The sequence below is a fragment of the Dipodomys ordii genome, unplaced genomic scaffold (genome assembly GCF_000151885.1).
Source record: "Dipodomys ordii isolate 6190 unplaced genomic scaffold, Dord_2.0 Scaffold5, whole genome shotgun sequence".
NCBI classification, from domain to species: Eukaryota; Metazoa; Chordata; class Mammalia; order Rodentia; family Heteromyidae; genus Dipodomys; species Dipodomys ordii.
The window spans coordinates 9934451-9948578 of record NW_012267221.1 but is presented as its reverse complement, the minus strand read 5'-3'; the positions used below and the strand labels follow the sequence as shown (position 1 = coordinate 9948578).

General features: G+C 40.5%; 1 protein-coding gene across 5 annotated transcripts in view; it reads left to right on the top strand.

Moving 5' to 3' along the window:
• The window catches only part of Acvr1 (activin A receptor, type I), a 120609-nt gene that overhangs the window by 71903 nt on the left and 34578 nt on the right, over positions 1–14128 (top strand). For 3 of the 5 annotated variants that reach the window (XM_013030447.1, XM_013030456.1, XM_013030438.1), the window contains exon 4: positions 12817–13080. The exons of 1 other annotated variant lie outside the window; for it this stretch is intronic. In XM_013030447.1, coding sequence (XP_012885901.1) covers positions 12817–13080 — 264 coding nt within the window. Of the gene's footprint in view, positions 1–10944; positions 11003–12816; positions 13081–14128 lie in introns of those variants that run through there. One more of the 5 variants, XM_013030465.1, reaches the window with a different exon arrangement.

The following is a 14128-nucleotide window of genomic DNA, read 5'->3' as shown; positions in this document are numbered from 1 at the left end:
ATCATAGTCTAATACTACTATTATACCACCAGGGACAAGGCAGAACGTCCGTGCTTGGCTTTCTTTTTGTCTCTGTGCATTTACAGGTGATAAGACCAAAACATAAGTACTTAAAATGGAGTATTGCGCCTTTTGACATCATTTCAATGTGAAGACAACCTACATTCTAGTAAATTTACAAACCATTATAACAGCAAAGGAGGTTGGGTGTAACACAGTTTTGTTGCAAGTGATTTTGGCCTGTCCTGAGTCCTAAATAATTTCCGGAGTTGACTGGATTTTAGTATTTCCAAAGCTATCACCACTTAGACTTTCCAGCCCAATTACCCAATGAAGGAAGGAAGGGGATAACTTCAATGGACTTTTTGTTAGGGTCCACAAAGGTGCCCCTCTTTGCTACTGGGGGGAGAATAGAATAAGCCTTTCTTTGAATATCTCATTATTGAGGACTCAGGAAGTTCTCGAAGGGGTGAGTGAATGTAAAAGAAATGTCTCAGTATTAAATTTGTTGCTCTAATTTCTTATTACTGTAATCTGTTCTCTTTGTTCAGAATGAAATCTTTTTTCTTTTCATCAAATTAAGGATTTTTTTAGGGAGGCGGTGAGATGCACTGAGCTGTTTACCACTACCAGTTTCCTTGATGTAAATATGAGGAAGCTGAACCCTTTTAAGATATTGTTTTCTTATTGTCAAATTTATTTATTTAACAAAATGGTTATAATTGAGCTGGTAAGCTTGTTCGTAGCCTCCTACATGGGAAATGTTTGTTTCCTCTGTGGCTAAACTCATTTAAACCTTTTAAAATAGAGACTATAAGTGGGGAATGTTCAATACGCGATCAAAAACAGTCCTGTTTGAACAAGGAGAAAACCAGTGTAATAAAGTTCACAGTGGGACTTGGTTGATGTCAACAGTAAGAGTGCTACATGTGAGCTTCAGAGCCTTCTCCTTTATAAATACAGGTGGATCTCAAGGGTGAAATGAGATGCTACTTCCTCTGTAGAGAAAGGAGCAACATGAGAGGCTTATAGGACTGTCAAGTATATAGCTTTGACTTTTGAAAAATAAAAACATTAAGAAAAAATAAAAGTTTAAAAATTAATTTCTACTCCCCCAATGCTGAAAACTGCCTTCTGGAATGACTGCAGCTCCGATGACTTCAGGCTAGCTACTGTAGATAATGATTATTCAAAATAGTCAAAATTACTCAGAACTCATGTCATTCCAAAGCAGTGTAAGACACAGGGTGGGGTGGTTTTCCTAATTCTGAGTGTGACTCACAACAAGAAACATTTTAGAGTAGGGCCTAGTGTGTGTGCAGAACTCACACATATTGTGCCTTGTAACATTTCTTTATTCCTTTTCTTGTCTTAATTGAATTCACTTTCCACCAATGGGTCAAAGCCCATAGTTTCAAAAGGAAACAACTAGTCCTGCTGTCCTGACTACTGACCTGAGGACTTCTGGTATATTCTCCAGAAAATCTGGCCTAGAATTTGTTGATTTTTTTTTTTCCTCACAACTTTTTTCATCCTCTTTCTTCAAGGCAGTGATTTGACAGGAAGAGGGAAGTTTACATTTGCGCCTTCTCAGCCTTGGTCATAACACTGGAACAGCTGCTGCCTGATTCTAATCAGCTGAATTCGAGCCCTGAGAGCAGGGTATTTCCCAGAGCCAGAGTTAATTCTGTGGCTAAGGCTAATTCTTTGTTATGGGTTAGAGTCGAATGTGGACTTTCTGAGGATAAGGATATTTGGGGGTTGTAGGAAGGAGAGAAGGAATAAGAGGAAAGATTTTACTGTACTGGTAAAATTCACCTTCAAGAAAAAATTACCTAGCCTGTGGTTTTTACTCAGTGATTATTTTTGGAGAAGTAAATAAAGGGAGGATGAAGATAGGGTTTTCTTTTTTTAAATTCTTATTTATTTCTTATTGTGAATATACTGTACAGAGAGGTTACAATTACATGGACAAGATAATGAGTACATTTCTTATCAAGCATTGTAGCCTCCTCCTTTGTTTCCCCTTCCCAACCTCCCCTCACCCCTCCCCACCCAATCCTCCTCCCCCCCCACCAAAGTTGTAAAGTTCGTTTTTGACATGACAACTTGTATTAGCTGCATTTGATTGGCCTTCTGAATCCTGTAACTATACTAATTGAGAACAACCTAAATCCAAAGATTTATGTCGGAAAGTTGTAAAGAAGGAGCAAGGGGAGAAACATACTCATGATGATGCAATTCAGAATTTGATTTTTACTCCACAAAATGCCATATAGAGTTACACTCATGATTTCCTCTTTCATTTCATGTTCTAGTTCATATACTTCACAATTCCAATTTTTACAGAAGGTTAAGAATTTTTGTCAATCAAATAGTATTGCTGAGTCAGTAAAAAAAACCTTCTGAAAAGAAAGCATAGAAATCAAACTTTCTTAAGGAAAGTAGCATAGGCCCACAACATCATTGGCCATCTCTTTTTTCCTATGGGATCCTTTCTTCCCTCTGTGCTTGTTGTCATGTGGTAGGATGGATACAGCAACTACACTCATCTCATAGTGAGGCCCCTTCTGGAATATATGTTGCACTCTGAGCCATAGACTGAGACAGGCCAGGACTTGGTCATGTTCACTGTTTTTCACTCTAGTGTCTTTAGACACTGCCAGATATGTAGTGGGTGCTTTATATTGAAATATAAATATAATATAAGAAAATATAACTATATTATAAAGAAATATAAATATATTGAGAATATTATAAGATACAAAAAATTTAACCCAGATTTACATCGAGGTTGTAAATCCCTTCATTATGGTACTTTGTAGGGAAGACTGTTAAGTCACACAGAGCAGTTTGGAAGACAGAGTTTTGAAGAAAGAGCAGGTCCTAGACCAGGAAAGGAAGAGCGTTTTAGTCAGCAGAAGAGTGAGCCTAGAGAAGTGACACAGTCATGAGAGGAATTAATTAGGGTTGAGCGGAACCTTGTGGCTAAGGTGGTATTCTGAAGGCAGGGGACAGCTACTGAAGACCCACGAAGAGCAATTGATGTGTCTTGAAAGAGTTGTGAGATGGAAGTAGATTATGGGTTGTGGCAAGATTATTAGGAAAGGGAATGAGAAAAACTAGTCCTCCCACAATTTTAGGGCAGTCTGACCTACATGTTTCAGTTTCAAAGTCATCCCACCTAATCTCAAATAAATGGTGAAAAACAAACAAGCTAGTTCAAAAAGTAGCACTCTATTACAGGTAACTCACAAAAAACAGCAGCAAAACAACAATCTAATAATAATTCCATTGATGATTTTATTATGAAAACAGAAGTCTGAGCTACTGACTTTTCTAGCAACTTTGGCAAGATATTTAAATCCGTCTTTGCTGGCCCTTTGTTCCTGGGTTGCCATGGAGTGTCAATAAGCCCAGCTCAGAATAACCCAGGCAGTGAAATGAGAGGTACAGCTTGCTCACTGGCATGTTGGCTGGCCAGGTTACATGGTTTGCCTCGCTCCCATCTTGGGAGGCGCACTGGGCAGCTGGTTGTCTTGGCAGCTGTGAAAGGTGTATGTCTCTTGGCTGCCCAGAGTTTGAAACCGAACCAAACTTGCCCATCTCCTGAGCATGTGCAGCTCCCCAATGAGCTGATAGCAACTGAAAATAGCCCACTGAGCACCTGTCCCTTTGTACATCAGCCCCTGACTAGCTGCCATTTAGGACACTGTGGACTCCTTTGGAGAACAGGTGAGGTCTGAGCAGATTTTAATGACTCTTAGGAAGATCTGGGCATTTTGGCTGTACTTTAAGAAAAAAAAAAGGAAAGGAGAAGGAGGGAAAGAGAAGAAGGAAGAGGAGGAAGGTAGAGGGAGGAAGGCAAAGGAAGAGGCCGACTTCTATGTAGGTCCATTGGCACTTATGTGATCAGTGGGGTCACAGTGACTGTGTATGCACTGTATCTGTGTATGTACGTTATGCGCCACAAGGCTCAGTATTGTTCTCTTTTCTCATCTAAATATGTTTTCTCTTATAAGGAAAAGTTTTCCTAAAAATACTCTTGGGTGCTAGTCAACCATAGTTTATGCTGCTTTAGATTTTAAAAGGGGAGGCTGTAAGTTAAACTATTTTGGTTTGTATTTTCCCCTGTTCTTTAATTGCTAGTGTGTGTCAGTAGATGGCTTCTTCAAGGTGTCTCCTTTGCTAGATTATTATTTCTCTGTCTTCCAAATGTGGGCACACACAGAATGACAGAACAGAATCACAGCATGTTGGGAGCTGTCTGCTCTCCTTTGGGACTCCTTCCATTTCCTTCTGGGCTTTCATCTCTCCGGCAGGCTTGCCATTGTTGGACGGGTTTGGCACGACAGTGTGGAGGGAAGCAGGCTCTGGAAGGAAATACTTCTTCAGTGACTGGTGGCATTAAAGCTACTATTTAAAAGTGACCCTTCATAGATACTTGGGTTATCTTTAGGCTTGCAGTGATCTGCAGCTACTGGAGCCAGAACGACTCTGCGGTAACTTGCCTGTTGCTCTTGACTGAATTTGTGTTTAGGTATTCTTGCTCCTCAGCCAGTGGCCTTGTAACACATCTCATAGTTAGCCGGCTTTCCGCTGTGGAGATCCAACATTATTGTGGAAAGTGGGAACGGTTCACCATGCTGGATCATGGTAGAGAGATTGTATATTCAAAAAGCCAGTTGTGGCTCACAGCACTCTTTCTACCTGGAACTTCCCTGTGGACTTCACCAAAAAGAATAACTTAAAATGACCCAACTCAGTCTTCTCATGGTTACTGTGGAATCTTTATAACTAATGAGCCAGTTTGCCAATGGGTTGAATCGTTTTTGATCATATTTATTTAGACTGATGGGAAAAGAAGATAATGCAAGGAAATTTCAGGCTATGAAAACTGCTGTAGAGATGCACAAGGGCAGGTGTTCATGGGACTGAAGACCTGGGATCTCTTCTTCATTAACATTTCATGGAGTTTTGTACTAGATAAGGCCTTAAAAAATGAATTGGGAAAGGGGAGTGGCAATACCAGAAGTTCAGAGTCTGGACTGGTTTTTTTTGCCCTATTTTAAAGTTTTAATCACTTTGGCCTCATCTAGGATCTGGAAAGAACAGTGGTCTAGAAATTGCCTTGCTTGCTCTGTGCTTCAGGGGTAAGATAGGGTAGGGAACTCGGGAAGGGAATTTATTAACTTAGGCTATTTTCCCCTTTGGTCCTGAGTATCAGCATTGGAGCCCTATTCAATACTGGTCTGACTTATCTATGTGAGTTGAAAGCTTCTGGAAATGGTGTAAGGGTCCGTGAGGTTTCTGATGATAACCAGAGCCAAAATTGACACATTTGGAGGAGGCCTAGTCTCTAAATCCCATATTTTAGCCCTCTTTGGGCCCCTTGTTAAAAGGGTTTTTGATAAATCTAAATGTTTCAATGCCAAACTCAGGGCTGGAGGGTGGAACCCGCAGAAGTGTGCCATGTACTCCTAGCTGTCTTAACAGAGGTGGGAAGCATTTAATAGTAAGTTGGCATACTTTGCCCTTTATGTACAGCACACAGCTTCCAGCCTCTTCCCATCTCTAACTCTTTCTGTGAACAGAAAATTCATGTCACATCCCCAGATACTTTTTACATCTAAGCAAGGAATGGCTTCTCTGAACCATTTATAAGTAAGTCACTGGGATTCTCCTCTTTCTTAGGTTCAAACTCTCTAGACTGGAGCTTTGCTGAGACAAAGATTTTGGCATATTTGTTTTTTTTTTGGGGGTCCAGTCGTAGGGCCTGAACTCTGGGCCTGGGCGCTGTCCCTCAGCTCTTCAGCTCAAGGTTAGAGCTCTACCACTTGAGCCACAGCCACAGCGCCACTTCTGGCGAACCCAGGGCCTTAGGCATGCAAGGCAAGCGCTCTACCACCGAGCCACCTTCCCAGCCCCTTGGCATATTTGGAGAGAAAGTATTTTCTGGCCTATAAAAATATTCCTCAGTAGGTAATTCCCATTAGGCTTTGCAATCATGGTTTTTAGTGAAGCGGAAGACAAAAACCACTGTGAAGCAGAGGTTCAAAAGGCTTGGAGACAAACTGAAGAGATGATTGTTTTCCCCTCTAGTAAGGAATTGTTTCATATACATGGTAGATACGTGAAAGCAAGTCTTTGCTACATTCAGAGAATCATCAAAAACACAGAAAACATAGGCCAGTATTGTTTTAGATCATTATCCCACAGTGTTCTTTAATCTGTTAGTCACTTGAGCACAGACTGAGTTTTTGGCTTTGAAATAGAAGGTGTGGCTGCTGCAATGGGCTTAATTTACAGAGATTTTTTTTTTCTTTCCCAGAGACAAGGAGTCAGCTCAGACATAAAATAAACAGATGGCACATTTTTTTTCTTTCTCAGCTTCAGCAGTTCAAATGCAGGATGACTTAGGAATCCTTATCACCTTCAACAAAGCAAGAAGGGGAAAATGATGTAATTCTTTTCTTCCCTATTTTCTGTTGACCTCACCATTGTTTCACTTCTAGGGGGAAAAATGGCACCAAAGATCGAGGTCAGCCTTTCAGCTGCTGAGCAGCCACATCCTGTATGGATCACTCCAGACTGGCTGGCCTTGAAGGCACTTAACTATGTTTTGATGGCCTTGATCACTCTACCTTCATAGTCACCCAAAAGTCCTCAAACCAGCCAACTAAAGGAAGACCACCCACGGAAGCCCAGATGCTCTATTAATGCATTAACGAGTTCATTATTTGTATTTTACTTCTGTCTTCTGACAAGTTAAGGGAAGCCTACTGTACCAGAAAAAGTATTAATTTTCCACAGATGGGAACTCCAAGTAGTGAACAGATGTGCTGGTGCAGCATGCTTGTCTAAGAGGAATGGTTTGCACAGACATGCCGGCCCTGTGACTAAGCCTTGTCTTAAGATGTGTGCTGACATCTGAAAACTTTATGGGGCTCGGTCTGTTCAGAATAGCCAGCATCAGGTCTCTTCCCACCAAATCCTTCTTGTGAAGAGAAAATTCATGTCACAGCAAACGTTCATCAAACTTGAACATCTGCCGTTGCAGGGCATTTAACTGTGAGCAGGGCAGGTGCGGTTTGCACCATCATGGTGCTTTCCATCTAGAGCAAAAGGCAGGGTATTCTACAGCCATAGGATTATAAACGCTGAGTGTTAACATAGCAGGTGAAATCTGCATGGTTGATGATGGATGGATGGAATCCTGGCAGGGTCACAGGGAAGCATTCAGTCTGAAGGGAGTTCTACATCTTAGTATCCGGAAGTAGGGAAAGCCTTCCAAGAACTTGCAAGTACACAACAGGAGGATGAAGAGTGATGGAAGCCAAAGGGAATCAGATTTGTGTTGCTGAATGAATGGGGATACCATTTTCTCAGGGAACACTGAAAAGGAATGTATTTATAGTATGAATTCAAAAATCTTAGAAATTTTGTTATTCTAGTTTATATGCAGTCTTATTTGAATGCTTCTATTCTTTCTCATAACTACTGGAGTATGTTTTCTTTTTGGCTTTACAACTTTACTAAGCATCAGTCTCTGATTAAAAAAAAAATAATATGGTTTCCCTAATTGAGTGTTTTACATTAGGAGAACATTTGGGCACTTGGTGTATATTGCTCCTGAGTGTATTTCCTGCTTTCTTTCCAGAGGATCAAATGCCCTTCAGTAAGCATTGTGGACAGACCTTTGTGTTTCTGTCTTAGGAGCAAGCTTGCTGGCAATGACACCTGGCATTGCAAAATCCTTTCTTAAGCCTTTGTTTAATGCCAGAGATCTCAAATGCTTGTAGATTCTGGAGAGGTGCCAAATTGTGCTCTAGGATTAGGAGATGATAGAAGAACTTCCATAATCTATAAACCTAATATAAACTACCATCTCAGATGAGTGAATTGTTTAGACTGTTGGAAGGATGCCAAGGATGTTTGTAGTTCCTTTTTTAGCCTATACAACTTCTGAGCTATTGGACTTTTATAATTGCTGTCTAATTACTGCATTATTATATGTGCTGCTTTGGAGTGACTAAAAAAACCCATCAGTTTCTTTTCTTGATCCTAGGATGGATCATAGCCACATTTGCTTGTTTATTTGTAACATTTTCTCATTGGTCTTGTATTAAAGATCTTAGGGGGCAATGTTGGGCTTTTATGCACCATTTAGTGAAACAATCAGTTTAAATGCCTCAAGCATTATAGAGTTCATAGCTGGGTGGGGGTAGATAATCACCTAGTTTGTTAAAATCCTGCTTAAGCATAAATATGATTCTTTTTACTATGAAGTCTGTGATGCTCTTTGCTCTGCCACTTCCTCTGCCAGCCTAAGATTAATCTCCAAGTAGGTATGTCCAGATGGTGAGCTGAGTATTGCCCAGAACAAGACAAATCTGTTTAAAGATTTGGTCATGGTGAACTCCTGGGATTCCCAGCCTGCTCCTCTAGCTTGTAATGCTAACCTAGTCTCCCACCACCCCAGTAGCCTCCCTCTCCTGAAGAGGAGGGAAAGGAGACTAGGAGGAGTTGGAGGACTAGGAGGAGGCAGCTTCCATTTGTGGTCAGAGCTTGCTGCTGTTCCCAGCCAGCCCTGCCAGCCTTTTCACACAGCCTTCATTCTGGTGATACAAAGGGCACACCAAGCCAGCCATAACACTGAGTAATTCCGGGAGGTGTCTCCTAGAACAAACAATGTGGGTGAGCAGTGCAGAGAGGGAATACCTCTGGCTTGACATTTAAATGACTGAATTATTTAAAATGAATGTCAATTAGGTGGAGTAGACTTGCTGCCTTCTGCCAGGCCACTTCCTGGTTATTTGCACAGGCAAGTGCAAAGTACTCCATATCAGATATGGTGCTTCCTGTCTGTGCTGTGGAAAATCCATCACAGGACATAATTATCCACTCCTCTGTGTGCCTTGATGCATACTGTATTTATGGTCATGGCCCAAGGGATTAGGGATCTGCACATTTTTATGTTAGACCTTTAAAGATACTCCCTACCCACACACCCACCCCACATAAAATATCACAGGCCCACACAAGTTATGTGAGTCCTAAATTTGACAAGACTGAAAAAAGTGAGTCATGGGCATTGAAGACCTGTCATAGTCCTAAGTATTGTGGATATTAAGATCTGAGAAAGTTCTACTTTGTTTTTAACCTTTGTTGAATTGGTAACCTTAGCTCAAAAAATCCTTTTGTATCTCCTCAAACTAAGCTAATCTTATCAGACAAAATGGCCACAGTGGCATTTCACTAATGAATGTGTCATGTCAGTCATTCTCATCTCCCTATGCATTTAAGATCTTTATATTTGTGATTATGTTTTAAAAAGATAAATGCATGAAAGGATGTGCTAATTTGTTTTATGGAAATGTACCAATTAAAAAGATGAAATGTTGGATGAAGAACAGAAAAGAAGTTCAGGTTTTATACTTCCCCATTCCTGGACTCACTCAGCTTATGGGTCCTCCATACCAGAGAGTGTGCGTTAATTATTACATATCGAACAGCCTTTGCCTTTTTCTTTGTCCTAGGTATGATGAGTATGATTTGCAACTTCTGGTTCCTTTTATATTTGACTGAAAATAATTACTAACTGGGAAGTAGTCAGTCCTTGGTTTTGTTATACAAAACTGTAAGGAAGATGTAGACAATTGAAGGAGAATATTTGATAACAAGTCTCAGTTTATGACCCCATAGGTTTAAGATCTGGTTAAAGTCAATGTCACCTGTTGCCTGTGTATGCCGCTGAAGGGTGTGTGTAGAGAGCTGAATTTCATTAAATACTGTAAATTATGAGAGGCTTCTCACTTTTGGCGAGGTTCTTTTTTTTTTGTCAATCATGGGGCTTGAACTCTGGGCCTGAGTGCTATCTCTCAGCTTTTCAGCTCAAGGCTGGCACTATACCACTTGAGCCACAGCACCACTTCCAGTTTTCCAGTGGTTTATTGGAGATAAGAGCCTCATGACCTTTCTGCCCAGGTTGGCTTTGAACCGTAATCCTCAGATCTCAGCCTCCTGAGTAGCTAAGATTATTAGGCATGAGCCAGGGGCACCAGGCCTGGCATGGTTCTTTTCATCCTGTCAAAGACATGAGACCTAGGGAAAGCAGTGTTTCTTTCTGTACTTTTGGATTTAGACTTTAAGTTTGGGCTGGAGCTTTATGCTAAGAGCATATAAGAGAAAGTATTATTTTAATTAAAACCACAGAGTATCATTAATTTTTTGGTATTGTGGACCATTCATTTCTTTCTCAATTCTTGGAGGCACTATAAGTCATACCCCTGGGTACCCATGTTTAGCATGTACTGCGTCACTAAGGTATACATACTCCCAGCCTTTCGGTTATTTCTAAAATATCATTGATCAATGGGCTCCTTATATATAATCTGCAGTTGTTTGGAGTTGTAGTTCCTAGTAGATCTTATGTGCAAGGAGTCAAGTAAATTATATTCTTAGGCGTTGTCCATCTATGAACAGCTACTTCTCTGTTTTGTATATATGTACCTTTGTATGTACAGATCTATGGATGTATTTGCATTACTAGGGTTAAACATGTTCACAGCTAGTGCTCTACCACTTGAGCCATGTCTTTAGCCCTGCTTTTTTTAGGGAGTCTCACAGACTTTTCTGCCTGGGCTGGTCTTGAGCTATGATTCTCTGGATTTCAGCCTCCTAAGTAGTTAGGATCATTTATATCCTGGATATACATAAATTAAAAAAATATGTAGTTTTAAAGTACAAAATATTATATTTCAATATGTAAAGTGATAATTAAAATGTAAACGACTTAGTTTTTGCATTATTTGCTTTATTTCACAGTCTGAAAAAGAGTCATTTATTTCTGTATTTATTTCTACTGTAGATCACAAACAAATCAATATGACACTTATTAACTCTCCCTTTCACCTCACCCATCTATTTCCTTCCAAAGAACCATAATGTATTGGGCGGCATATTGGCAGCCCTCAGCCCAGTTTCATGACATTCAAGAGTGGTGAGCATGTCTAGACTCCTTAGGAATATTATCTTTCAGCTCTCTTTTGGCAAGTGTAAACTTTTCGCCGGATTATGTCAGCAGATATATATGTTTCATATCCTCATAGAAATAGGTGGCTGCTGGGATTTCTGTTGGATTTCTCTAGGCAGGGAATATAAAGGCTATATCTTACTCATTAAAATTTTTACTCATTAAAAATGTTTAAGGGCTTTTCATTCTCATGGGTGAGACTGGTGACACACATAGCACTGTCAGTGGCTATTTTGGATTTTCTGCTTTCAGGCATGCCTTTGCTTTTGGATGAGCCCCTTGTGGCTTTCAAAAGAACTAGCAAGTCAATTATAAATAGAAGGCTGTGTCTGTGTGTCTGCATGCACTTACTCTATGTGATGAGGCACCCACATGACAGTGGGCAGTGAACTATTTTTTCACTTCTTTGAAAAGGGAAGAAGAAAGATTAAGAACACTCTTCTCTGTTTGAGATAACCCACATCTCCACACACCCACACAAACCTGTGTAAATGAACTTGACATTTTCAAAGGCCTCACCTTAAGGTCTTCTCTTGAAAGCACAGCCATCTGACCTGTTATTTTAAGAAAGAAGCAGTTTATCTCACACATCCACTGCCAGGGGTTCAAGGATCAGCAAGCAGCCTGTCTGTGGCACAGACCTCTGGAGGAGCTCTGAATGCTATATTTCCTTATACGAACAGTGCTTCAGTGACAGTGGCCTTGGCTAACTAATCACTGGTCTCCAGTCTGTACTGCTTCGGTTCTGTCTTCACTTTCCTTCCCTACTGGTGTAAACTGTTGAAGCCAGCAAGTCTATACTAGTCAATCCAGCAAGGGAAGGGAAAGAAAATGGCAAATAAGTGTTTTCAGAAAGCGTCAGTTGAGAGGTCTGTTTTCTATGCTTCCTTATAATATGTTTCTGCTTCTTTGTTGGATCTTTAACTTGGTAGGTTCCTTTGCTCTTACCTGTTACTTTATTGCAGAAACTTGGCTTGCTGTGTTCTGCTTGTGTCCTCATTGTGTGTATTTGGTGCCATTTTCTCCCCTTGCTAGATGAAAATAAATGAATGAATGGATTATTTTGAAGGGATTTGAATTCAAGGATTGGTATCAGGTGGGCTTGAGCCATACCTTCCTCTGGCCCCTGTTTGAAAATCTGTAAGCAGCTATTAATTCCAATTTGGCTCAACATAAAATCCTGAGAATCTACTATTGAAAACTTAGTGTAGTCATCTCTGGCCGGAAATATTCAGAACAGATTTGTAGCTATAGATTACTAATTATGAAAACTCTGATTATATAAATGTATTTCTGAAGTGGTTAGGTTCTAAAGCAGAGTGTCAGTCTGTATTGTTGGGTTCACTAGTTGTACAGAGCTGACAGAAACTGTTTTAGGAGTTGTTTTAGGTATAGAGTAAAGGTGATGAACATTTTGTTGCAATAGATGCAACAAAATTTGTATGCAGGAGTTGGGATGGAAGAGCCAACAATCTGAAGGTAATGTAAACACCACAGCAGAAGCAACTCATAGTCTCTGTAGAGATGATGACCATCTTTGGGCCTACTGTGAGATAAAAGAGAGTACATAGCATATGCAAAATGTATTCATTAGTTGAGAGGTGATGATTATTTGTTGATTGGTCAAGGGACAGCATCAAAGAATGTGGACATGGCCAGCAGTCATAGTTTTTGGCTTGGAATGTGGTTAAGGTGGGCCTGGAGAGATGCTGTTTTTTTTCTCTCCATGGGGCTGAAACTTGCCCAAGTGATGTTTTCCCCTTCCTTTCTCTCCTTTGCAGATGAAAATCCCAAGGCCAGCCCCAAACTTTACATGTGTGTGTGTGAAGGCCTCTCCTGTGGGAATGAGGACCACTGTGAAGGCCAGCAATGCTTTTCCTCACTGAGCATCAACGATGGCTTCCATGTCTACCAGAAGGGCTGCTTGCAGGTGTACGAACAGGGGAAGATGACCTGTAAGACCCCACCTTCACCTGGCCAAGCCGTGGAGTGCTGCCAAGGGGACTGGTGTAACAGGAACATCACTGTCCAGCTGCCCACGAAAGGTTTCCATGGCCTCTTCTAGTTCTAGATTGTGGGGCTTTGTTAGTGTTGTCTTCAGTCTGTTTGGGTTTAAAGGTCTACTCAACCACAAGGCTTTCCCCCTCCTGTCTGAACCCGATTCAGTGAGCCACATGGAAGGTTCATGTAGGTGAGGAAGAAAAGGTCAAATCTTTCAGAATCTAAAGTAGGATGGACATTTTAGGGAAGGTATAATTTACTTTGGAGACAGATTGACAGACCAGTAGTTCTCTTTAGTTGGCTGAAAACCAAGTATATGGCTCCCCACATCACTTTCTGTTAAGAGGTTGTGATGTCTCTCAAGAGTTCTGAAATAATCCTGCTTAGTAAATATATGTCTCTAGGTCACACATGTAAGGGCAAAAGTAGAATGTAAGGTTGGTTCCCAAATGGACTGCCTTTCTTTCTTTATGTAGAAAAAGACAAAGGCTTACCAACCCCTTTTCCCTGAATCCTTTAGTCCAGTGAGAGATCACATGAACCCTGCATGGAATCTTCTTCCTTGTGTGTTTACTATGTATTCCATACCCTCTGGAAATCTCTCCTCCTCGAAAAGTGGTTCCCTGTAAAATGAACTGTAAATTGCTATCTCAAGTCCCTGCAAAGACGAACACAGACACACTGTAAGCCAAAATTACTCTCTTAATATGGAGTATACTTTTAATAGGTATAATTATTTAATTTTGTACTCATAAAAGAAAAAAAAAACCAAAGCAGAATAAGAGAGGCCATGAGGAGCACTCACTGACAGAACTGGCAGGGAGGAGGCAGAAAAAACCGAAAAGCTAATAAAAGAGCACATTATAGAGATTTTTAATGTTAAAGATAGAAAAGGTTACATTCTGATGAGGAAATATGATTGACTAATGCAAGGTTTGAAAAAGAGAGATCAAATACTTAAATGGTTAAGACTAAAAAGGTACTTCCCTTGTGCTTTGTGAGTTAGATTTTTATCAGCAGGGTAGGTGGACATGAAGAAATGTCTGCTTTCATATGAAGATTAGGATGTCAACAATAGGAAAGACCTCATAT